The sequence below is a fragment of the Bombus vosnesenskii genome, unplaced genomic scaffold (assembly GCF_011952255.1).
Source record: "Bombus vosnesenskii isolate JDL3184/JDL3185 unplaced genomic scaffold, Bvos_JDL3184-5_v1.1 scf7180000013263, whole genome shotgun sequence".
Classification (NCBI taxonomy): domain Eukaryota; kingdom Metazoa; phylum Arthropoda; class Insecta; order Hymenoptera; family Apidae; genus Bombus; species Bombus vosnesenskii.
The window spans coordinates 5,045,383-5,072,274 of NW_022882923.1; the positions used below are offsets into that span (position 1 = coordinate 5,045,383).

The 26,892-nt window shown below is 38.3% G+C and overlaps 1 protein-coding gene across 8 annotated transcripts in view; it reads left to right on the plus strand.

Annotated features, from left to right (window-relative positions):
- The first annotated feature begins 4,388 nt into the window (after positions 1-4,388).
- The window catches only part of LOC117232889 (glutamate receptor ionotropic, kainate 2-like), a 113,981-nt gene continuing 91,477 nt past the window's right edge, over positions 4,389-26,892 (plus strand). For all 8 annotated transcript variants that reach the window (XM_033492653.1, XM_033492669.1, XM_033492661.1 and 5 more), the window contains exons 1-2: positions 4,389-4,652; positions 11,430-11,625. In XM_033492653.1, the coding sequence (XP_033348544.1) occupies positions 11,541-11,625 (85 nt within the window). In that variant the 5' untranslated portion in view covers positions 4,389-4,652; positions 11,430-11,540. The remainder of the gene's footprint in view (positions 4,653-11,429; positions 11,626-26,892) is intronic.

Sequence of the window (26,892 nt, forward strand, 5' to 3'; positions counted from 1 at the left end):
GAAATGGTATTTAATGGACGAACGGTTTCGTCCTGAAGCCGGTTATAAATTATATCGGCCATATTATGGTATATTCGTCTCATAACACGATATGTTGTACGCGATGGCAATTTGTTCCCCATTATGCCCGGCTTGCAGTGCTTTCTATTACACATATAACACAGAATTGTACTTCGTCGTGTTGATCAGCTACAGTGCAAACCTCTCAGCGAATTTGTCATATTACAATGCGTAAAACCAGTCGGCTGGTTAATTAATCGCACGAAAGAAACGCTGGAACGTCGATAAAGGAAGCGATAAATTTCTGAGAATAAACGTTAACTTTCTAATATCTGTTTCTAGAAAATGTATTCTTTAGTGGTGATGAAATTCTTTCAGGATTGTAGCCGGAAAGCACCAGGAATTTCCTGCGGATATTCTACGGAATCCGGGCAAGAACGGAAGTCGGATACGGAAGTCACCGCTTTAAATAAGCCTGCAGTTTGCTTTCGCTTTGAAGCAGTGAGATAACCGTGTCTCATGCCAACAACTCTCCTACCGCAATGTCATCTTCTCGTCATCTCACTTTCATACTTCAGTTTCTTCCTGTTGGTCGACCTTCGTTTTAGAATCTTCGATCTCGTTTTAAAATTATCCGACTCTACTAGGTATACTTGCTTGATTTGAAAAGAAACAATTTTTAAAGTAACGAAATTGTAATAAACTTGCACCATAAAAAAACAAAATATTGATATTCATATAGAATTTTATAGCGACATACAGCTACAGAACCGGAAGTGATCGTTGAGGATGGGAATTCAACATGTAGAACAATATTTAAGTGTATGGAAAGCATTTTTTAACGCTATGAAATTCCGTAGCACGTTTCTATAGGTCGTATAGATAAACAAGAAAAAATGGAATTCCATATGCCGATGTGGCCGTAAAAGAATCGGTGAAAGTCGCAGAGGAAGCATTTGCCGAGTTCGAGCGCGTCGCCATCCTCCGGATATACAAGCAACTATCTCGTTCACTTGGGATTGTAGCTAACAGTTCGAAAGCACGATTCCTACGTTTTATCAACGGGTTTGTGTCCCGGCTAAACCGTAGTCCTGATCTACACGGAAATATAAATGTCATGCGACCTGTTGCGTCCAGTGCTTGCCCTGTTTGCACACCGTCGGTGTTACACAACCAGGCAAAGTTAGGGGTGCAGTTACCCCACGGAGAACTTTGGCGACATCCTGAAAATCTCACCTCTAACGATCGCTGCCTGAGTCATCGAATATGTTCAAAACGGTACGTAATTCTCTTCCCTATAAAACTTCCGAATAATTGTCATAAACGTCTTTAATAATTTAAATATTTCTATTCTTCTAATTAGCTTCCTTTTACGCTTCTCTTCTAATTAGACTTTTAAATGTGAAAGTCATTCGTCACTTCTGGTCCAGTTTGCATTTTGTTTTTATAAAATATTGGTATCTTCTTTAAATTGCTAATAGTAGTGGAGTTAAAGTTGTTATAACATAGAGGCAAATATTCAAATATTTATTACAGGTAATCAGAAGTTTTATATATAAGTCGTACGAAGACATGCAAGTTGCTGAAATCTGCTTTTAGTTTACGACACGTGTTCGTTATTCCTGTATGTGTTCAGAGAGATGGATGGTAAAAAAGGTAATAACTAATAGACTTTCGTATAAGCTTCTCGCGTGTATTTTCTCGTAAAATCTTGACGTCCCTGAGCCGTCTCTTTTTTAACCTTCCCTTTGATCTTAAAAAAAGAAGATCGGCGTGCGATAATTTTTCCATTTATAAGCACGACCATTTTGTATCGATAATACAAACTAATTTTCTCGTCTAAAATTCCATATCCCATCGACAAAACCGAACATGTGGGGATATGTCATCAGCACGTCCCAACAGATCGTGTGGTATGACGATTTCAAATCGATTTGTAGCGTTCACTTTCAAAAAAGGTCATGCCGATGCGCGTAGTGAGGATGTACCGAGCGTCTCATAGGGAGTTTGTGTTTTTAATTTTACTTTCATTTTATTATGACGTAGGGCATAGATGAACATACATCAAATTGATGCATTCCACTGTGGTGTCAGTGGAGACGTTGATCGATTTCGTGGAGCCTTGTCGATCAGCATAACGGGCACATACATTAATGCAAGGAGTTCTGAGATTTGAATTGCATCAACTTTGCGGAGGAGGAGTAGAAAGTTTTAAAGACGGATATAAAATTCTGTTTGTCTGGTTCTAATTAATCTGAGCGACTGCTAGGTTTCTTTAAAACTCTCATAAACTTCTGCAACCACTTTCGCCTTATAAATCTTTAGCGTAAATAATGGGAAATTATTATGAAATTTTCATTTAGTCAGAGATAAGATTATTTACAGATGCCAGACTCTGAATTTCGTTAAATATTTAACAAGCCGAATTATATGCAGCAGAGCAAAAAGTCAATTTAAATTTACGGTGTAAAAAAATAGAAAGGAGTTTGTATAACGGTACCCAATGGTAAAAGTTGTAAGTCATGCCAATTTCATTTCTGCTTACTGTCGAATACCGCTCGCCACTCCGAAAAATGAATTTTACTTTAACGTTACTTGAAAAGTCGTTACCGTTTCCTGTGGCCAAGTTATGGCGGAACCAGGAAGTAAGAAAGAGAAGTTGTTAACTTTGTTCTACAGTTAAAATCAATAATTCTCTACATGGTGTGCAAGCTGTATGACACTTTGATCTAATATTCATAGAATATCATCGCGTATTTAATTATTAATATTTTAAAAATAAAATAATAAAATGAAATTCTAAATGAAATTCTAATCATTTCTGTCTTTTTTTCAAGCTAATAAAGAAACCATATTTATACCGTTCGAAAAACTTCAAATATTTATATTGAAATATTTAATAAATAACGTAATATCGTTCTAATTTTTAAATATTAAAATTTAGAAATTCATATAAAAGCATTATATTGTTTTAATTCCAGATATTTAAATTTAAAAATTCGTCGAAAATCGTTATTTTATTTAAGATTTCAAACATTTAAATTGATATATTTATTGAAAATTGTCATTTCTTATTACATAATTCTCGGTATTTTTAAGTTCTTAAATCCTTACTTAGGTTGCTATTTACTTATGAAAATTGTTTAAGTAGGGTAATATGTAAACGAAAATGAGCAATTTCTACCATTTTCAAGAATACCATTTAACGATCGATATTTCTTCTTCTAGTAAGTGATGTTATTTACAATGAATTACTTTATGTGTCACGAATGTTGTATAGGAAGATTCATACTTAGACTTTGCAAAAGACAATTTTGAAAAAAATTGATTAGATGAACGAACAGACTCAGTTAATACCTAATAGCCAATTTTCTAGTACATGTATTTTGATTTTTTAAGTAAAACTATGTGTTTTGGTAACGTTAGGTCAAAATTTCGCGTCCGTTTTATACTACACATTCAGTCCTTTGGTTTTGTAAAAATCTAATGTTACATTTTGTAACTTTCTGTATAACTTAATTTTAAAATCGAACGGTCGAACTCACAAACGCTCTGTGGAGAACTACAATGGAGAAGCAGACAAAAAAAAATCAGCTATTGTAGTAGAGTATTCTAGTATTGTATAGAGTATTGTAGTAGAGTAGCAATTGTTTCATAAACATTAATTGTTTGTCACATATTTCAACAAACAAAACTACAAAATATTATAAAATAAAATAGCAGTATGATACAAGAAAATGTTCAAGGAAGGAATGTATGGAGGATCTGATCTTGGTGTCTTCAGATCCCGTAATAAGTAGCTTAAGGATCTAAAATGAGAAAGTAATGGACAGTTCCCAGAGGAAGCGTTAGCTTTGTTAAAAACTGCAGATATAAGTAAATATACATACGAGTAGCTGTCTTAGTGATATTAGTAACGATAACATTTTTCGATAAATATTATTCATTTTCTGCATTTATCTTTATATTCATATATATTATCAGTTTTTTACTTATATAACTTTATATAACTTATATTACTTATATATCAGTTTTTGTTCTAAATATTTCGAATTTGTACAGTTTATACTTTCAAAAATGTAAAAAATCTAATTTATCTTTAATAATCTATACAATTGTAAATTGAAACATAGTTTTTCGTGGTTAGGCGACTGTTTCAAAACACAATAGTTAAACAGCGTTATAATGCTTTGAATTTCACCAATTTTAATTAAAAGTCCATTAAAGGAAGACAGAAAATGTTGCGTCTGACTAGTACTTTAGCGGTATCCTTATAGGACAGACGGAGCACGTGGGAAGGCGCATGTGTAACAGAGGCAGGAGCACGTGGCTGGCTCGTAACGCGGATCGGTTGATTTCGGGTAGTTTCGTGAGTCGACGGCCGAAGGACCAGTGGCAGTCGCGCGCCGGCCGCTGCCTCGATAGGGTGTTTGTGTTTATGTCGTCGCGATGAAAATTCGACCGCCATAGAGGTTATGTTTACGCGTGCCGCGGGAACGAAACCGACCACGCATGCCCTTCTGCGTCCACCTTTTCGAAAATCCTCCACCGATCGTCACGTGTCCATCGGTAAATCCATCGATTTCCCACGACACCGCGTCCCTCGGCCTACGCAGCAGCTTGGCAACACTTGACACACGCAATAAAGCTTCGTGAGTACATTTAACCTGTTCCCTACTACGTTTTAGATCGTTTAAAACTGTGTAACTATTTGAATAAACGCAAACTTGTGAAAACTAAAAAGCACATAGTGTCAGTGTCGATCTTGAGTGACCGTTAGAAACCGAAATTAAATATGGCGACAGAATCGACCAATTAAATATAACAGTCGAATATTGAATTATTTACGCGGTATTGCTATTCGCGGTATTGAATATCCGGGTCAGAATATCTTCGAACATCCAATAGAATGCCTCCATTCGAGTTCTTAAATAAGACGAAGCCAATAATATCTAACCTGTTTCTCACACTTAAATTCGTTTCGATCTCCATGCTCCTTTTAGTAGTAACCTGCATATATGAGTGTTAGATATTCTTATTTCCAACGTCGGAATATTCGTGCAATTTATATTTAACACTCCTCGACCTGAAAATTGAAATTCAGAACCGAATTTTTCTTCCAAACACGTGTGATTCAATATTACATGGTAAGAGGTACATACACATTAATAATCATCGAAATGCGAATCCCTCGAAATGTACGAACGAGAAACAGAGCGTAACACGCAGAATCTCGTAACATATCTGGCCCAATTTCTTGGTAAAACGAACGTGTCCACACTTGATTTGTTCGTCGGTAAATATCGGAGAACCGTGGCTCGCATGACGTGAACTATCCTGACACCGTATTTTTTCACGCTGTCTGTATTCGTCCGCGATATTTTTTCCACGTGACTTGCCGCGCGTTCGGCGAAACAAGGTTTATTTTGACGCGTGATAGGTTGGTCGGTTATCCCAGCCAACCCTGTGCCAACTGACATCGGTCGTGGTTGAAGTTCGGAGTGAATACACGTCGGAACAATGGCACGAGCTTTAATGTCGTTCGACCGCTTATACCCGGCGAGAGGGTCGCGACGAAGGGTATGGGCCGAGGTAAATTACGGTAGCAGGACGTATTTTAGACTTGGACCACCAATAACAATTTTACAATTGACTATTCGTCGCGCTTTCCTGCACGGCAGATGCATTGACGCGTAATTCGCGAATAAATTATGCCTGGCGAACCGGTACAAATGACGCCTGCCAAGCAACCCGCACGTAGTTTACTCCATGTAATTTATTTGAAGCAGCCAGCGCTGTTGATTCATTGCTACATTTATTACGTTTGGAATTTTCGCCATTTGTATTAGGTACTCGTAGTTGCTGATTGCTTGATAATTAGTTACACGTTTCATTGAGATGCTTTTTAAAGGCCAATAAAAGAGTTTTTAATTTTTTTAAATGAAGTGATTTAGAAATTTATGAAAAAGTAATTTTAGATACAAAAGATATTTTATTCGCATAGTTTTCGCTATTCGTTAGCCTGTTGATCATCTTTCTTTCTGTTTCCTTTTTTTTTTTTTTTTTACGTGGATCAAAACGGAAACGTACTCTACCAGCTGCCGACAGTCCGTAGAGCTGCCAGTCGAATTAAATTCGATCCAGGAATCGCGCTTCCCCGTAATCAGTGCGACGTCAAATTTTTAAACGAAGGTTACAAGAAAACACGAAGGGAACATAGCGGGTTTCTTTATTAAATTTCGCGACGCGGCGAAACGTTGTCAGCCTTTTCTTGTCCGAATTTATTAAACTATATTTTTATTCCAAGTCACGAAATCGAAGTAACGTTGAGACAGAATAATGATAAAACTAGACTCGAAATATTAGCCTCGTAATTTTCCACGAGTTCTAGATTTATGACGGCAGAGGTGCATTCCGCCGAAATAAAAAAAAAAGATAGAGAGAGAGAGAGCGAGAGAGAGAGAGAGAGAGGGGGAGAGGACTGAAGAGAACAACAACCAGCAAATATAAATTTTGACCGTCGAGCACAGACCGGATTTGATATTCAGTCAGGCGACGTATTTAAATATTTTACCCGCTTATTTTGTACGACTCGCTGCCTAATTTCACGAATCTTTCAATGGCACGTGACTAGATAACACGATCGATAAAAAAAGGACAATGCTCGCAATCGATGAAGCTATTGTAAGAGCTGACGTAACCATCTACTGTCGAACCTTTTGTGGAATCGCCCGCATAAGCGAAAATCAGTTCCCGTCGATCGTCATGCGAAATATTGCAAAATTCCTGGGCCTTTGATGCGTGTATATCTTGCTTCACAATTGCTTCGCGTATCGTTGCATTTTATAATGAGAATTTTTCTTTATTCATCTCCGATTGAAGATTGGCAATTTTTCATTTAAAAAATAAACTATAATTGTATGTCTTGTAATTTCTGTATATACAGGGTGGTTGGTAACTGGTGGTACAAGCGGAAAGGGGGTGATTCTACGGGAAAAAAAGTCGAAAATATAGAATAAAAAATTTTTTTTCATTTTTTTTTTTAATTTTTCCATCGAGACAACGATCTACAGTGAGATCCGTTATAACGAGACGTGATAAAGCGCACGCGTACCGAGCGAAAATTCAAAGTCGATTTTCTCGAAAACAAAGCCTCAAACGAAAAATTTTTATATTATACTTTATATTTTCGACTTCTTTTTTCGCGTAGAATCACCCCCTTTCCGCTTGTATTATACCATCAGTTACCAACCACCCTGTATATTTTCAGATTAGTTTCAAGTTTGACCGATATAATCTCAATGGTCGTGTCTTACTACAGTACTACTGAAATTTCTAAATATTTTATAATACACATACAACATAGATATAGATGTTTTATCTAGTAACTATCCAAATACTTTCGTGAGACAGTGTATATTTTTTCCCCAAAGAAATAACCATGTTTCTATTCGATGAAGAGGAAAGATAGAGAACTGTCGATCCAACATTTCCTCTATCTCCTTATCCCGAGGCTTTCTAGATGATCTCGGCAAGATGCTTCGAGCAATCATAAATCACAAAAGAAAGGGTGGCTGACAAAGGTGTTGAGCAAGGGGATGAGATAGAAGGGTCCAGATAGATAAAAGAAGAAAGAAGAGAAAAGATATTCAAAGCGTGGCGTGGGATGGATCAGTCCTTCTTCTTTTCTTTCCTAAACTTTTCTTATCTTCCATATCGGTTATTTTCTTCTCTTTCTCGATGCGATTAGAACGTTTTTATAGCGGATACGAATTATGGCCGGATGAAGCGACACGACGAAATTGAATCGAAGAAATATAAGATTCGGACCCCTTTTGTTTAACGGTCATATTATTTTCACCTGAAAGCGCAGTTAGCATTCGAAGAAAGGAAGACGTTATTTATCGGCAACGTGCAACTTTCTCGGCTGAACTGTTCTAATTACGGGTTGCCTAATTGCCGCTCGTTTATTTTCCAGCGAAACAATCCGGGATGTTGAAATTGCAAAGGTTCACCACAAAATTTACGCTTCTACCATTTCACTGTCTTCGTCTGGTGTTTGTTTAAATTCCCATTTCTATTAAAATATTTTACCAAAATATTCTATAGTCGGCAGTGTAAATAACCTCGGTCGAATCAACTAATGTGCTTACGTTCCTCAGTTAGCACAAATAGACGAGAGATTTAAACACCATGGGGAAGACATAAAAATCACTGTAGAACGTGATAATACTTGCCTCTCCGCGACTCGCGATAATTTTTCAAACAACACACGCTTCAATTCGACCACCTCATATTTTTCTTCAGAGAAAATGTTATTTCCGTTTAACGTGTAACCAGTATTATTCAGGGGAGAAAAATCGTGGGTGTAGACATCGAATTCGCATTGTAAAAACGTAGCTCGAACGCGAAAATGGAGCGAGCCCAAAGATAGTCGCCAACGAGTCTACGAGTCTGAAACAATCTTCGAATACACCAAGTCGCGTTATCGCCGGCCGAAAGTCGTTGCATTGTTTCTTCTGAAGCGACAGTAAGAAGCCACGCAACTTCCTAGAATTCCTTCTAACCCGTGAAACAATCGTTACATTGAATTAAAGTCGAATAAAACGTCTACCAGCCGGACCAACTATCGATAGACGCGGCCAGACAATGACGCAATTTCACGGCTTTATTTTCGAGACACCGAATAACGTTTAATGAGGTACTTTCGCATCGATTGAACCGCCGTGTAGCTGGAATCTGGAATTCGCAATTTATACGCTTGAGATTTGGAAAATAAAATGATAGAGAAAAGATATAAGGAAAAGATATCGTTTTTAATGACGTGCGCCGCTGTACGTTTGATACGGCTTATATCTATTCAGAGTCGGACAATTCTTTGTTCAGGAAGAAATTGTTACTTCTTAACAGGTAACAAGTACTTGGTGATTGTCGTAGGAGGATTTGTGACTAACACGAGGTCGAGTTTACACGGTGGCCAATGGCCGAGACACAGAGTGAAATAAATTGGACGAAATCCCTAAGACAAATTCTTCGACCCTGCTATCTACGAGTCGCACGGTAGCCAACGGACTAACCATTTATCGAGTTGCCGCGAAAATAGAGAGCGATCGTCCATTTCTTTTTTACGGCTAGATAAGTGACATTGAAATTGCAGAAAAATGTGGATAAACTTATATCGAAATATCGTTTGTCCATTAACATTCGTGGTAATATTGATGCACTCGGTGGGTATCGCCAACTGTTGCATTTTGCTTTTACCGATTACTCGTTGTTGTCTCGTTTTGCCACGTTTCATAGAAAAATATTATTCCGCGTTGATAATGAACTAGGACCTAGTTCTTGCATAATTTAATTAATATTATTAGCAACGCTTTAATAATCACAAATTAGAAATCGTAAATTATTGTTACTGACTTTCCTTGTATAATAGCGATATCTTTGATGATATAACAAACGAAGTTTGTTTATGCTCAGTAATATTCCTGGATTGATAAAAATAATGAAACAAGTCGGCGCAAAAACATTTCTAACGACAATTTTTGGAGGAAATTTAAATTTCAATAACGACAAAAATGCTGAAAGAATAAAATCAATCAACGGATAATACAAAAACGAGTGATTGGAAACGATTGAAAAAAGAGCTACTGATTACCATCGAACCAGTTCAAATATCGCGTTAACCAATTCTCATGCGTTTCATTTCTGCCAAGCGTGGCGTGGCGCCCCGCTGCAAATGATTTCAAAAATGCTGAAATTCGGTGAATAAATTTCAATTTTACAAGGCTGGCGTTACGCTTGAGGCCAGGAATACACGTAAGCGTGAATGAGAATGTTTGCAACAATAAATTCCGACCTGGAGGGTGCTCCGGGTGTCGTGTGCAAAATGTAAATTTTGCGACAATGCTCGTAGAATCGCCGCGCGGCTTCTCGTTCTACGATCAATGAGAAACATTGCGTCTGGTTTGAGGCACGCAATACAAGTCACTGTAGCATATTCAGAGCAAAGTGAAAATATACCGGTATTTCATGGCGGGGCAGTCTCTTCTTTCATTCTGCATTTACGTAAATATAGCTGTAGCTGTTGAAAGAAATTTGGCACGTTTTCAGTCGCTGTGGTACCAATGTGAACTTTCTAATGTATAACTTGTAATACGAAGTTTTCAATTGGCCAAGAAATATCAGCTCCCGGGTGAAAAAGTGTACGAGTTCAGTTCAGTACGTGAAAAAGTAAAAAATTTTGAAGCGCTATCTTAACCCTGAATTTAATGATCCTGTCAATGAAACGCGTACATATTTTACTGAATGAATTCGTACTTTGAGCTAAGTACTTTAAGCATCTTTATTAAATATAATTGAAACTGCTTGGAGGAATAAACGTGAATGAGCTATTTATGTGGAAGAGATGAAAAACGTACTTTAAAGCGTTAATTGGACAGGATTAAAAACTGAATGAAAACGGTTCTTATTATGTCGACAAAGATTTTCCTGGTCCATGTAATTTGCTACGATCTATCCGGAATATCGAATAAACGGTTCGGCTCGAATAATTCAACAATCAGTAATTCTGTTCCACCGTGCTCGCACATCTGTTCACATTAATTTACGGTAATTACCAAGTCGACTTGTAATAAAGCATAAAGCGATATGACTGCCATATTGAGCCGATGCTTACTCCGCCAATTTTGCGTCGTAGTGATTATTTACGATCGCAGGATTGACAATTATCCTTGTTTCATAAACGCGTGAATAATTTAACGAAAGATCCGGAATCTTAAATCCTGGAGATATTCCATAGAGAGTTGTTAACATTGTACTGTTCCCAGAAGAGCTTAAATGTGCACGAAAAATATCACTTCTCTTGTAATATTGTTGTATGTCAAATTACTTTGAAATATTTTCAATTTAGTAGAAAAAGGCGTATTTGTTTGAAACGAATATTGTTTCGTGCAAAAAATAAAGAAAAATTAGCTGCACTAACGAGAGACTAAAGAGGGATATATGGAGAGGGAATTATGAAAAGCCGAAATCTTCTTTTTTTTATAAAATACGCGGAACATTATTAAAATATCCTTCATTAAATATCCAGAATGGTTTTAAAAATGATTTCCTAACTTATATGGAAATTCCACTAAAAAAATCCCTCGATAAAAAAATATATTTAAAGTCCAAGAAAGAATAAATTAATAAATTTAAAGAGCAACAGGGTATATGGAGCAAAGAAAGATTTAGTACGAACTATTCGCTGAAAGCGAGTTTAAGGGAACTCGTATTATTATCACGCGAAGTTTATACATTAGCGTCATCGCTGGGTGTACGGTGTACGCAGTACGAAGCGTTTTCTCCGGCGATTGTCGCGTTGTGGTCGCAGCAGCGAAATGCACCAGAGAACCTGCAAGCTCATCCGAGCTTTGTTAACTTGCTTTCAGGTAAATGCACAGGAGCGTCGTGTGTGCCAGCTCTCGGACGTGATTGGTGAGGTGGTGTGCGTGTAAAGGGCCAACAAGAGAGGCCGCAACGGTGAGCATTCGAGATGAGCTATGAATTTAGGCTGCCTGGTAGCCACCGTCTTCGTGCTTCAGCTGCTGTTCAACGTCACAGCGCTACCCTCAGTCGTCAAGATTGGTGAGTCAATTTGATTCATGATTTTTTATTCGTTTAAATTAACAATTTCGACAGGATAATCGCGAACATTGAATTAGTGCTAATACCATCGTTGTTTCAAAAGTCAGAGAAAATAAATTTAATTCATAATTCCGTTCGGTTCTTTGTATTATTTTTAATTCAGTTGTGTTCTTCTATCTTCTATTTCTTTGGAAAATTTCTGGAAAGTTTGAGGTAAATATGAACGTACCGTCATTTCTGATTTCAATTTTACGTCAATACTTTTTCTTAACACGTTCATCGCGTATGACACGTACTTTTATGTACGGTACCAACTCGTATGTCGAATTAAGAGTATGAATTAAAAGTTGGGAGAATATAACATTTCATAATTACTTATTTTATATAGCTACTAAATTTATAATGGAAATTCCTTGTTAGAATTTGCCACTGTAGTAATTAAGAATCGAGTCCACGTTGCTTATTATTGCTTTAAATGTAGCATTTTTTAAAAGATGTTTAGCGTTAGTAAAAGCCTCAGAAATAGGTTCTCTGCTTATGGAACTCTCTGTGATATAAAATTAGCTAACGAAACGTGGTCAAGCAAATAGCTATGTTATGCAACAGAGCAATCAAGGAACATGTCGACAGGGGCAAAATAAGCAAGAATGCCATCTGTAATCCCCAGAAAAGTACAGGGCAACAAAGTGAAGTGGAAAGGTCTTACATTTTAAGCGAAGAATTAGCGAAAGGTTGTGACGGTCTCGTTTCTTCTAGTGACGTCCTTTTGCCCGCAAACTTTACTGACTTTCTTTTCCCTCCTGACAACTAACTCTGCTCGCGAAAAATTACCCGTGTTCATGCACGCTTCGTTTCTTTCATAATTTACGTCTTGCTTAAATATTCAGAATTTCGTCGAAGTTCGTTATCGAACGCATTTTCAAACGATCGAAGTTCGATGGACGGAGGAAAGGGCCGAGCTCGTTAACGCAAAACGAGAGGGCGAGAAATAAAATGCGACTTGCCGAGTCGTTAGTATTCCAGCGATCTTAAAGTTGAGGATGTAACTCGATAAATTGAACTTCTTAATGCAATCCGACGAAGTTGCAACCGGGACAGCTCCTTCGTTTCACTTAGTAATATGTACGTGACCACGTTGTTCGAGCGAAATGTAGCTCGGATAGTTTCCCAGTTACTATATTTCTACCGTATACAATGGTTCGCGAAAGTATTCTTTTATGAATTGGATATTTGTTATACAAAACATTTTGAAATTTCATTAGCACTGTAATGGGATACGTCTATCGCGATTATGTTGGTCAAATTTGGATCAAATTTGCTGCATATTGCAGCTGCTGCTGTATAATGCTATAGCTGATGCGCTACTCTGGTTCAAATAAAAGTGTCTATGTATATCCCAGTAAGAGCTTTTAGATAGAAACGCCAACTTGGTCGAAGTTTACAGAGTATTACAGATCATACATTCTAGATTAGGGGCATTGGAATTCGTAAAAATGGACGTCGTATTCTTAAAATTGAACGCTTCGTAAATTCGATCTATATTTCATCTATATAGCCATGATAAACTCCAGCACAATCCATTTTCGTGTAGCTAGGTATTTTTAGATGTCAACAAGCGTATATTTCTTCGGCTTATATCGTGGTAATTCAGCAGAAAATTCTACGTTCCTGGCTCGTCCTCCGGAAATTCGGGTGTCGTTTTCAAGAAATATCAAACATTCTGATTCCGTATGATACCGACGAAACATTTAGATATCATCGATCCGGAAGTCACACGCCATGAAATGTTCGATATTTGTCTTACAGTATGATGCACCGTGTCTCGTGTCACCTATCGTACGTCTCGCTAAATCTTGTTTCGCCTCGCGTTTCCAGTGAAATTGAATTTCCATTGCTGGATGCCCCTGGAGGCATCCAAGTTTGGTACGCAGGGGTCCTTTAGGCATCAGAAACGATCCTATACCGGGACGCACTTAGGTATCGCAAAGAAAGGGGTTAAAGTCAATTAATTAGACACGATCGATACTTTTCATTGAATGGGAGCTTTCAGTGGAGCTCAGTGAAGCTCGATGAATTTTAATAAAGTTTCGTTGATTATTTTGGCTAGATTCACGCAATTATATCGATATTTAGAAATTTTATTTTTTTTTTAAATCACTCGTGAATTTTTACTGAGGCACGCTCGTTTTTACGAACGATTGTATCAATTCTATGTTAGCTCGCAGCCTTGCCAAATTGGTCGCGCAATCTTCTTCGATCAAGTACATCGAACAACAACAAGCACGCTCGAAACACATAGTGTTTAAAAGGATCGACATTTGCCGCAACAACGTCGAAATTCATAGGTCAACGAGAGGCTCGGTTAATGGACCATCATAAATCATTTAATAATGAACATTATTCCGCGGTCTGTACCAGCGATGTCTACCTCATTCCGCTTTAATTAACCGTCTCGTGCAAAATTAACATCCGTCTCTCTTTTCTCGTAAAAAAAAGTAGTCGTTAGCATTCAAGGAATATTACATATTTCCTTTGCATTTGAATATCCAATTAATCCTTCTCGGACATTTTCCTGGAAGGGAATTTTTTTTCCATACTCGAAGAAAATTAATGACATTTCATCTGGTCGGATGTCGTTGACTCATTGGCGATTTTTCGCGAAATGATTTATAACGAAACGATTTATGGCGAAAATGCTGCTAACTAGCAAAAATGGGCCTCAGGTTTAAACATTTCCTGGCGACGTTAGATAGGAAGAACAGCCACGGTATGGTAACTTCCAACTACTTCGAAATGACATTACCGGGCTCAGAGAAGTTCTAGCGGAGCAACAACGTAGCTAGCAATACAGCGACGCGTAAGACCAGACGATTCCCTTTTCTTAGTCTCCCCGAGTCTCTGTCTTCTGGACGAAACTCACTGCAAATGAATAGTGAACAAGCAGTCTCTTTCTTTGTTCTCCCGTACCCTCGAAAAGATTTCGCCTTTAGAGGCTAAAAACCTCACGGAGGATTTACTGAAAGAATAAGAAGACGCGGATGGTTAAACATTCTACTTCCTTGTGTTTCCTCCCCTGGTCTGTGTACTTATTATTACAAACGATGCGGTATCCTTTTTCGATGGGGAAGGAGCTGACTCTTCCAGGAAGGTGGCTTTTTATCTTGCCGTGGTAATGTAATAGCCAGAGAGAAGAATTAAATAGAACGTCTTTCATCCCATTGACTTATGTATATTAAACGAGTTGCTTCGCCTTGTTTGTCTTTTGAGTCAAGCCCTGCTTTTCTACAGACGTGGGTATTCCTCAAAAGCATCGCTCGATAATTAAATACAATGAAAGACCGGTATAGAAGGCCCGCTGCCCGTTCATATTTCCTCGTTCCGTTTCCACTTTTTCAGACTCGCGTTCATTCTCATTTGTTACATAAAAATCTCGCTTCGTCTCTGTCCGCGTTAAACGAGCTACGATGTTTCCCTCTTTACGGTTTCCTCTCTCGAAACGTGCTACGAGCGTGAAGAATCGCGGAACAAGGCTGTTGGTTCGTACAGGAAGGAATATCACGATAGTCGAGACGACAAAAGAAAGAAAAACAAGCGTTCGACGTCAAGTCGTTTTTTCACATCTGCGAGATTCTACTTTGCACATTCAACGAGATCGAGGTGAGGACATTTCGAAAGATCACATTTGTCACTTGCCGAGAGAATCACCCTGGATATCCGCCGTCTTTCCTCTCAAGATCCTTCCTTGTGCTGTTTTCATCCTGCCTTGTGACGAGTGACGAGCGAAGAGGGTGAATAAATGGACTAAGTTCGGCAACAAAGGGGAGACGTGGTTAACTCCCACTTGTTCGGCTACTCGTTCCCAAATCTTCCACGTTCTACGACTTTTATTGTCCCTGCTTTTGTGTACTTTTCCACAGTGTGGCCTGGGTCGTCGGGAAAAGATTGATAGAGACAACACCTGCGCCATACACGATCCAACGAATTCGTATTTCGAAATCTTATCATGTTCGCTACAACTGTTTCCTCTCATTTAACTTGTTCACGCATCACAAAATTTCGTACCATTTATTATAGTTTCCACCTTTCTTGCTCTTAAAATGCTACGAACCACGGACGATTATTCGACATCAAAATTTCCAGAGCACAGACCAAACGTATCCCCTATCCCGCAAGAACCATTAAACAAAAAAGCGGTGGCCGATTTCGAGAACGAACGCCATAGTTTCGTATATATTCGCGAGGTGAAACAATCGTCTCTGTTTCTCGACTTTCTTTCCGCATTTGAGAGCGTAGTATGGGTTGGCCGCAATATTAGAGGGCGCAAGAAAGCGACAGGAATTGCAAAGAGGACAACGTTGGAACGGTATGTAAATACCGGAACAGCAGCTTCTCCATTTTCCCGTCGGCTTCCTGCCTCGCGTTGAGATCCTCTTGATGGGCTTTCGTTGTCCCCTTGTGTCCCTAACAACGTAGATCCCAGGATAATATAATGGGGTGGCAGAATGGAAAAGAACGAAAGTACGCAAAGAGTGGAGTAAAGAGAAAGACGGGCTTTGGGAATCAAGACTGGGTGGAACCGGAAGAGGAAGGCAACACGGAGGGTAGTTACGACTACGTGGCGCCCGAAACATCAGCGCACCACAATCTCTACCAGGATTTCCACGGGATAATTTATGGACGATTGATATATTATTTCTCGGTCCTCGGCAGCATTATCGACTGCTTCTGTAGTTAGAATCGATAGACTAGATTCTATCTAGTGCACAAGAATTCAACCGCATACCCTTTCCTAGAGATTTAAAGCTGTGCTTGATGAAATATCGAAATATAAATGTAAAACGTCATATGGACGTCGATGAGGTGTAATCTTTTATAAATATCGAATAGTGCTCTCGAAACATTAATATTCCGTGCCTCGTACTACTGGTTTTCGTACTACTAACTCGGCTTGTAATATCGAATCACGCTTCCACGGTTTCAGTTTGATAAACGCGAATGAACCTTAGTTTCAATTCTTACCGTTATTTCTGAAACGATAACGCTCTCAACCGATTAAATGTTTCTCTCTCCTACATTAAATCTTTGTATAATATTATAAAATTTGGCGCTACATAAAATCTTTCCCTCTGCAGCTCAATCTTCGTAAATGGACCTTCGACTGGAACTCAGATGAGTGGTCACGAACTTTCCAGACTCTCATAAGTGTATCCTTTCAATCTCCCTTTTCACTCACAGTTACCTTTTTCCCTGTTCGATATTATCTTCATCCGGTAGACTAATGGCCCGTATTTATTTGCGGTTCTCTTTTTCGAGAACCCTCGTGAACTTAGCGAAGCGACTCTCGCTAGACGGGGGTACGATCGATTAATTTCAGCTATTAACTTCTCGGGGAAACTGACTGGAACTGAAATCTACTCGTCGAGAATTTCCAAGGCGCTTCTTAAGGAAATTATCTTTGTTTTTCCTCCATGATTCCACGTTGAATATTATCTCTATCCCAGAGAACAATAAACGATGTTTACCTCCTCCCTTCTGCACATCCATAAATAACGTCAAATGACCGGTCGGCACGATTATTCTCTCGACTGGTCGATACTAGCCTCGCAAGCTTCTCTACACGGACCACGAGGCGAGCTTTCTCGCGGGGGATCAGGCAACCCGAACTTGGCCCAATGGGTTTGCAAACATCACGGTGTCCCGTGTAAATATTTGCTGGAACTCTCGGACGATCAACGTTCGTAAATTATCCGCTGGAAAGGTGATCTCTTTTTGATCGGACGTCCTGTGGATATTCAAACTACACTGACTTATGTTTTGACAATGTTTATCCACCATACATTTTGACAGATTACCACCTATAATTTATTTGCAATTTGGTAATTCTACGTATAACCTTTTTCTTCTTATAACTTACGATTACAAGATTTAATAAAAGTTTCACGAACGAAAGTTTATTAGTGTTAAACGAAGAATCTAATGTAAAAAAAAAGTAAATATCTCTTGATAAAATGTTGGTCACTTTACACTTTCTAAATGGTATCGCATATTTTCTTTTCGTATTCCTAAACTGAGTGAAGCAATCGATTAAGAGGCACATTATCGCCTAGTTTAAAAATATGAAAAGAAAAATATGCGTGATAACTCTTAAAAACAAGCGTGAATATTTTGCTCGTCAATGTAAGGGTTAAATCGATGCATCCATTTAAAATTAGTTCTGGATTGGAGCGCGGATTAAATGGTCAAAAATGTTCTTGAACAATCCTGTCGAAGAAGCTATCAGTTGTTAAGCGGCGTTTTCACGGGAGAATGAACCGTTCAACTTTCACGCAAGTCTTTTCCGTGAAAGTGAGAAAGCGTCACGACGTTGGTTCCTTGGTCGATTGCGTCTCGCCGTTCATAGACGCTCCTCGTCTCGGTCGAAATAGAATAGGGATAGGGATGGACGACGCGTAGTAGACGGCTTGGGAGGCTGGCAGACGACAGGAAAGAGATCGGAACGCCTGGGAAGTAGAAAACGACGAGATAAACCGAGCGGAAGAACGATTTTGCATGTAAGTGGGTTACCGTCTCGCCTTGGTCGAGCTTGCGGAAAAATTTTGAAATTGTTCGTGTCGCCCATAAAAGAGACAAGCCTCGCCGGATATTCCAGACGTGGTCGAACTCGAGCGGAGACGAAAATTTTTTGCATTTGAACGAACAGAATGTGTAAATCTTCGAGCAAAGATATGTATTCATGGATGGTCTGTATATGATGCTTATACGGAATTTCTAGGGAAGTTATCTTGGTGAAGTTTCGAGTATGAGATACCTATACATATTTTGAATATTTGAAGCTTTATGTAACACTATCGCCTCTTGTAATGAGGCGATCAGCTCTACATTTTATAAAGTTCTTACTTCCACGATGTGTTTGGAAGTAAAGTTGAATAAAAGCTGACGGTTCTCGTCTAAAGGGTCGAACGAATTAACCTCTCCGAGGTGAGGGACCGACTTTTTTCCCTAGCTAGTATCGAGTTACACGAGTTGACTTTGAAATTGGAGCAGGGAATCCAGAAGAAATCATCGACCTGCTGTCATCTACAAGTCGTCGATAGAGATGATGGATTATTGCCATTAGTTTAGCAAGTCGTGATAGAGATGGAGATTGCGACGGGTTGACGGGTTATGGCTTCTTTGTCCCCTTCTTGACGCGTCATTCCTTTCCCTTCGTGTCTGTTAATAGAACTCTTATAAAGGATAGGCGAAGATAAGTTATCGACTATTTGTAATATAATATTACTGGCAGATTCTTCAATGAAAGACAAATTTTCATTTATGCTTCGCCTTTTATATAATCTTCTATTTTGCTCCATTGATATTTTAATGATATACGAGTGAAGCGTTTTTCAACAGGTTCTACATTTCATTTTCATAGTACCATACATCTTAAATTCTTGTAGCCATAAGAAACGATATAAAATGTAATATACTTGGATCCAATTAAAAACTTCTTTAACGTATCCTTAAATTTTCGTATCAACATTTTGATTAATTTGAAACATACAATTTAATGAAAATTATTATTCCTAGTAAAAATGCACCGCCAGAAAAGTAATAATAACTTACATCGTTGTTGGAAACTTGGTAAGTTTGAACTGAAAGAGGAAATTCACTCCATCGTCACGTCTAACCAGCTAAGCACACGCTGTTACCCCAAACGTATCGTATAAGACACTCGTAACGGTAACCGGAAGCTTCGGTTTCCGCGTAACACGAGTGGAATTCTAAGCAACACGGATGCTCGCCTCGTGTCCACAAAATTAACAGAACCGCAACGACTTAACTGGATTACTTGTTGGAGAAATGTGCAGCCAGCCAAAGATGAAAACCCAGAACGCCGAGGGAAATGATTCGGTGGCAGGAACATCGATCTCACGCGACATGTCGTTCTTCGCCAGCGCTACATGTATTTCTGTATTCAGGAAACATACGGCTGGCGACACCGTAACATTGCTTATGCGTATCTTTGAAACCGCAACAAGTCAACCATTTATCTCTTCTTTCAAATCCTTTTTGGATTTCCCCACTAGACTTTATCCAATCGACTTTGTCCAATTAATAAAAGGCGACGTTTAATCCTCCTTTCTCACTCGAAAGATTTGTTCCTACAAAGTGGAACACAATAACGATCAACCCTTCGTCTTTGTCATAGTTTCAGACATCCTTAAACCTTTAACTATATACCCTATGAGTGGAAGGAAATTCCTTGTTTCTTGGTCGCGAATTGTTCACGTGATTCTCGTGGAAATCCAAGAGTCTAGATAAACGTACCGCGTTTAAATTCATTTCCACGTTTCAACCGGCTGGTTCCTCTGAACTCTAGTATTTTGACCTGACTGCTGCAAACAACTCACGTAGAAATAAATTGTAATGTTGCAAGGAATTCAAGTAACAAACTCTGAAGCTGTATTTATTCACTGCATATGTGCGTCTTTCAAAAGTAGTCAATATTTCATACACATTGAACTATTTAACCCAAATTGTATCGTCACAAGAATTATCCGCGAAAGTAAATACGATAAAAACATACACCGTGTCAAATATATCGTCGCAAAGCTGTGAATTTGTAATCTACTTTTCCACTTACATGCCGGTCATATGAATCATGGTGGAATCCAACGACAATTCAAGCTTATCACGATCCATTCTGTTTCACAGGAAGCCAAGTTTCAACCCTTTTTTTTACCCGCCGTAATAATACCTTTTGAGATATCCCCGCAGCGGCGAGCCTTGGCGGACAGCTAAATATGTTTTCCAGGGTTATCAACGACCCTAATTCACTTTGGCTTGACGTGTTATTCAACCTGACCCTCTCATTGTCTCCCGGTGGCTATGTCCTTGTGCCACCTATGAACCAGCCCGAATTTCCTGGTGCACGTCTTTCGACAAACGTAGTAGAATTGGCGTGACGAATGTACAAAGCTCGCTAACGCGTTTGTCAGTATCGCATTCTAATCGCAGAGAGTGCATCGTATAAAAAGAACGTTAATTGTTTTCCGGAGAAGGAAAATTGCAAGCGTTATTCTGAAACGAGGTCGTTACCATCCATTTCTCGTTCCCACCGTGATTTCCGGGATGGCTCGAAAGAAATGTTAGTAGAAAAAAGTGCTCACAAATATGGGGAAAATTAAAGATCCTGCAACTTATTTGCATCGTTTAAAATACGTACACGAGGTGGACGTTTATCCATGAAATATATCGCCGAGTTTTAATATTTAATACGACCATTGAATACCAGTATGGAAATCCTTCGTTTTTTATTCGATCCTGTATTTCTTGCACGATTATCGTTCGAGTTTTCTCGTTTAATTTCATGATTCGTGGATCGTTTTCCGATTGATTCCGTTAAGACGGTGGTTTACTCTGGACACGTAAAAATTAACTATAGGTATCTCTGGAAATTCATGGAGTATAAATCAAGAATAGTTTAAATACAAATAATTGGAAAACTTAATTTTTGCAATCTTCTTAAATGAAATATATTTGCAATAAAAATGTACGATAACGTCCTCCGGTAGCGTGTCTTCATTTTCCCCCGTTATTTTGAAAAAGCTATGCAACAAGCATCTGTTATCCTCCATAAAATTTTAAGATACGATAATGGTTTCATCGTTTAAGGATCGATTTAACGCTCTACTTTTTTCGACCGCTGTCTTCTTTTCTCATTGTTCTAAGACGAAGTTGTATTTCATAGTCCTTCTTCTATTTGCTATGAAGATTCATGGATAGAACAATCGAACAAGCCTCGGGTACTTGGAGAAACAATTGCCATTGTCCAAAGTCAATCCGCCAGGCTATTAGGTAACTTCTCGGGAGAGGAGCACTGAACGCTTGCGCCGCTTATCAGCGTGTTAACGACGATAATAACGGAACAGCCTGTATGCAGAATGCACCTTGGCTAGATCGATGTACATATCCCCAACGCGTGGCAGTGAATGCCGATAGCTGGTTAATCCCGTGTCAGATAATGGCATTATCACAAATTCGTACAGAATTACACGTCTACACCATGTCACACCTTCTTCGCGATCTTCCATATTAAAGATAAAAGATTCCATAACTATATCGATCCATTGATTAAAGTTCCTTTAAATTTCAAAATACGAATAAAATTCATTAAGTTTGCATATTGTAACTATGAAATGAAGTTCCAAGTTTCGTTACTATTTCTTCCGCTTAAGTATTACAATATCATGAAGTTTGGAGAAATTCAAGTGTTTTACAGTACAGTTTCTCGAATTTATGATTGACTTCTATAATGATCTATTATTCTAATATATATTTTATACCTAGACAAAACAACTTGCTTTATTTATCTATGTTTAACAACGTTACATATGCGCAACTTTTACATATTATTTCACTTGGTGCGTAATGGATTAACTCATTGAGAGCGAAGAAATATTATCGAATGTTAATTTAGTCGTTTTACGCGAGATTGAGCATCCCTTAAACCTAAACGGGTTAACTTAAACAGAGCAGAAAGAAGTTGTCGAAAGTTAATAAGTTGTAAATTTACGCGAGGCTATATATCTGTACTATTAGCAACAACGAACTCCTGAAAGTTCGATGACTCCTTTCCCTCTCGTTTCCCAGATTACCCGAGTTGATTGTGAAGTTCTCAAGGTTCTCGAAGTAATTCGATGTTCTCTCCCTGTTCGAGTTCGTTCCCAACAGATTCTAGGTATAGGCTATAGATTCTCAAACAATTTCAAAAAATTTACCGACTCCAACCAATATGATTATGCCAGTTAGTTCCGAAACGAAGATCGAATAATGCTCAAGGGCGTCTCGTATATTTCCACGAATAATAGTCATTGTCCAAGTTAATCTACAGGTCTATTGATCTAATACGCGATGGAAACGCGCCTTAACTCTTTCCGAGACGAGACATCTCACTAACACGATGTTATTCGTACGATGCTATAGATGAAGTGTCTCGAATATCTTTTATTAGAATGTGAAATTTCTCAACAGAAAATTTGAGATAAATAATCGACTTTGCATGTTTTATTATACTGCTCTTCTTAGTGAAAATATCCTAAGTTTTTTTTTCTATTTTTCAAAATATTGGCAAGATATTCTATCGATGAATGTAGACGGAATATATTTTGTTCATAGTGCCGTATAAGCGACAGTGTATCGAGATAACTCGCTCACAGCGACGTATACGAGACCTATCTCAACCATAATCACAGTGGTCGATTTTCAGTTTTAAAGCAGAAGCTTGCAGAACATAGCTTCTAGTGTTTCAAAGTTCAATGAGTAGAGCTATAGTACAACCACTGACCGTCACCTAGTTTCTCGACTAATGCTAACCCGGTACCTTCTACGCGTACGATTAGAGTAACTCGTGTAGAGAGAAGAAAGGTGAAAGAGCACTTTCGTAACAGAAAGCGATGGAAAGTTCTTGGTCGATTTGAAGAGGAAAGCCGCATTGTTTCAGGAAGCACGGTTACGACGTTTATAGGGTTATACTTTATCCTCTTTGACTTTGTCTCGTTCATTTTCTCAAAAAACCGAATCGCATAAATAGTTTCGCGCGTAATTGGCCGATGACTGGCCTTTAAAGAGACCGAAAAACTATTCCGATATCTCGCCAGGGGACAGCAACGCGAGCGTACAAAGTCAGAGAGTTGTCAACTCCGCGTAGGAAGCTTCATTTCAGCGGACTCGTCCAGCGTGACAAAAGGGAAGGGGTGATGGAACGTCGGCGGGGACGTAATGAGAGCTATACACGAGAGCCATAATGCGATTACCCTCGAGGGCTTCAGCCAACTACCCCTGAACTCGTCGGATTTCTAGCTATTGCTCTGTCCCAGCTAAACATCTCTACGATTGGCTTGCGCGAAAAGTTGACGACCCTCAGGCTGAAATTCCCCCTCTGAATTTTTTAAACTAAGCAATTAAATTGCTTCGTCCACCGGTTACTTCGTGGATTCGATTTCTGAGTATAATGAATTTTTCAGTAAACGGAAGATCATCGAGTTAGCTGTTATTATACGTTTATTGAACTTTAATTTGATTCTCTTTTGCGACTAAACGGTGAAACTGAATTTTGACGATATACGGGAAAAAAGGAGTAGAATATTGAAGATCGTAAAAGCAGTTAGAGTGGAAGTTAGTTATTTATTGACGAGAGCCTAATTGAATTTCTGTTTAACTGTTGCGGTTCGAAGAATCGATAGAAGCATTAGAGGAACGCCGCCACGGAATCGCAGCGATGGTAAAACTATTCATCAATTATTCCTGCTAACTCTATTACATGATTTCCACTCTTAATGAAAATTCCATTGACTATGTTGCTCATTGATTACATGTACAGATCCAGTTTAGATATGTGCCGACACTTATATATAATTCTTTGTTTATTGTATATATATAACAATTATTTTATAATTATTTTATATATACAAACTATAAAGTTAGAAAACTGGATACATTTGCCAATTTTCGAAATAAGAAAAATTCTATAGTTCGACACTTTTTCAGGTGCTTTAAAATAATAAAAAATACATTAACTCCTAGAGCTCTCCCACCTGATTTTTTGTTTCAATGATGAGATAAAACTTCAAAAAGCAGTTAAATTAAAATTCCCAAGCTCTATCATTAATGAAAATTGCAATGTATGTATTTCACGAACTCTCTACTATAAAAACAGTAAAAACACATATCGTGAGACGTGTTACAGTTTGACGCTTCATCGGTATCTTTTCCTGTTGAGAGGTCGGTAGGAAACGATAAATATTTTACGGGAGATACATCGCACACATCGAATAACATTGGATTCTTGCCAGTCGCGAACCAAGAACGTTGACCCTTGCACATCTCGTCGAAGATGGGTCATAGTTTCACGAGATGGTATCGTTCACTTTCTGTTATGTCGTCCGCATTTTCGAGTCCGTAGTTTTTTCAACTTGCCGCACTAATACGTCTCAGTCAATAAATTACAATTATCGCGCATGCTCTCTGAAGAAAGACGTTCTTCGATTGGAACAGAGACTGACGATTAATTTCCAGCCGTTGGACGACGAATATTGTTCGCAATTCGGGAAAGTAGAGCGCCTTCTTTATTCTCTGATTCTATGAATTATGCTTCCATCGATTTCTACGCTCTTTCCGACTGGTAAGCGCTACGTGGATGTTGGATTTACAATAAAGACGTGACTTTGTTTGGATCTTCGCGATCATGTCGTCGACTCACAATCTAAGTACAATAACTTTTCCCGAAAATCAATTCGAAATATAAAATTATTATTTATTCAACTGTTTAGCTCAATTACTATAAACAGTTTCTTTCCCTTCAAACTTTACATAATAGCATTTGGGTATAAAATCTGCAATAAAATATTGTTCATCTCTCTCATTTTGATTGGTAATATTTTTATGATTACTAGTGGTGTAATTGTATTAAGTAATTATATCGTCATCTTATTAAGCAACTCTCTAATGAAGTAAATTTTTACAAATATCCCTAAATTAACATTCTTTTAAAAAATAAATAAAATGACTATAGTGATTAAAAATATCGATTATGTGATACAACGGATGTCCATGAAAATCCTATAAGGCTGTTCCGAAAACAATAACCTCTGGATTTTGTCGGTCCATCCCTTTGTTTCCGTTTTCCAAATCCCTTATCCAGAAACTACGTTACACGGTAACCACGCAAACTAAGCCTCATTATCTCAGATCCAATAAACCATAGCCCTAATCCAGACTTAGCGTAATTGGAATAAAAGTCGAGTAATCGTGGCCAATTGTTTCAAAGTGCGATCGGCTACGGATGGCCGGACTCTGGAAATTTTCGGCTCGACTTCCTCCTAAAATTACTCCTCAAATGGATTTAGTCCAAATCTGTCGGTAACTTGGTCGCTCGTATACACTGTTAAGCTCGGCAAAATAATGTGAATTCTTGTTTCCCGTTGTTTAAACTTTACGTCGCTATTAATTCAACAACGATTTTGGTAAACGACCGCATTTGTTGTCGGGAAAATCCAAAGCTAATGTCGACCGGTTCAGGGAATAGCCGCTAAAACGTGATCGTTCGAATTTGATTGTTCGATCAAAATTATATATCGAACAGAATGTATGGGACTCGGTTAATTCTAGAATTATTAATAATAATAACTTGTCCATTTTAAACTATAATAATTCTAAACATATATATAACGTAATAAATTTATACAGTTTCCATAAGAAAATTATCGTCCCAAGAGCAATTGTGACTACCTTAAATCGTACTAAACATATTAACAATAATATTAAAATTTCCTCCACCGAGAAAAGTGGTTGATTTAGTATAAAGTTTCTGACGATATTTCCACTGCCGTTGTAGATCACACGCAAAAGTTAGCTCTAAGCAACCCCGCGGGGACTTGGCGAAATTTGGTTGCATTCTAGCCCAGCTTTCTCCGGAGGAAGCCAGTCTACGAATTGAATAACATTATCGTCACCGTTACCTTCGTACATTCGAGACATTTATCTTTACACGTAACCGCGGTTGTGTCAATTTAGATTCCGTACGCTGTTGCATTATTCAATACATTCGTCGTGGTAGTTTGCAGGTGCATCCTGCATAATATCTGACTACAGCCTGTGATAATCGTGGTATTAGTTTGAGACTGTCTGATCGATGTTTCTAACCTGTTCCCTTACGCAGGATCAAATTGCAAATTCGTTCGTAAGTAGTGTTTATTAATCCTCATGAAAGTCCGATTCTTGTTCCTTCGCGTTCGTTGTCTGGTTCCTTAAAATTCTCTCAGCGAGCCAAAAATATTGAAGAATTGAAGCTCCTTGGATCAGATAACTTAGATATTCGTGCGGAATGGAATTAATTTTCTTTGTTTCCTTCGTCGAATTTCCTTTATTCATAGCATCGATTTATTCGGTTATCGCGTCCGTGTTGAAAACCGGAGGCTGAATGTTTTATTACCGCAGTCCTAGCACGTATAATCTGATAGGAAAGTGCTCCACAAATATGAAAACTCAGAGGCAGAATCTTATTTTCCAACAATCCTTGTTCGAGCTTACCATCATACAATTTTGATTCAGAACTTCCCGATGCGGAAGTTGAAAAACTTCGATCCAGAAACTTCTACAACGAATCTACATCTTATGGTATTATTAAATTCTCAAACGAAATGACGCTCGTAGACATAAAACGGAGATGTCGTAACATAATGGAAAAGTCGAGTTTTTACGTACAGAGGACTTAAAACAAAACGG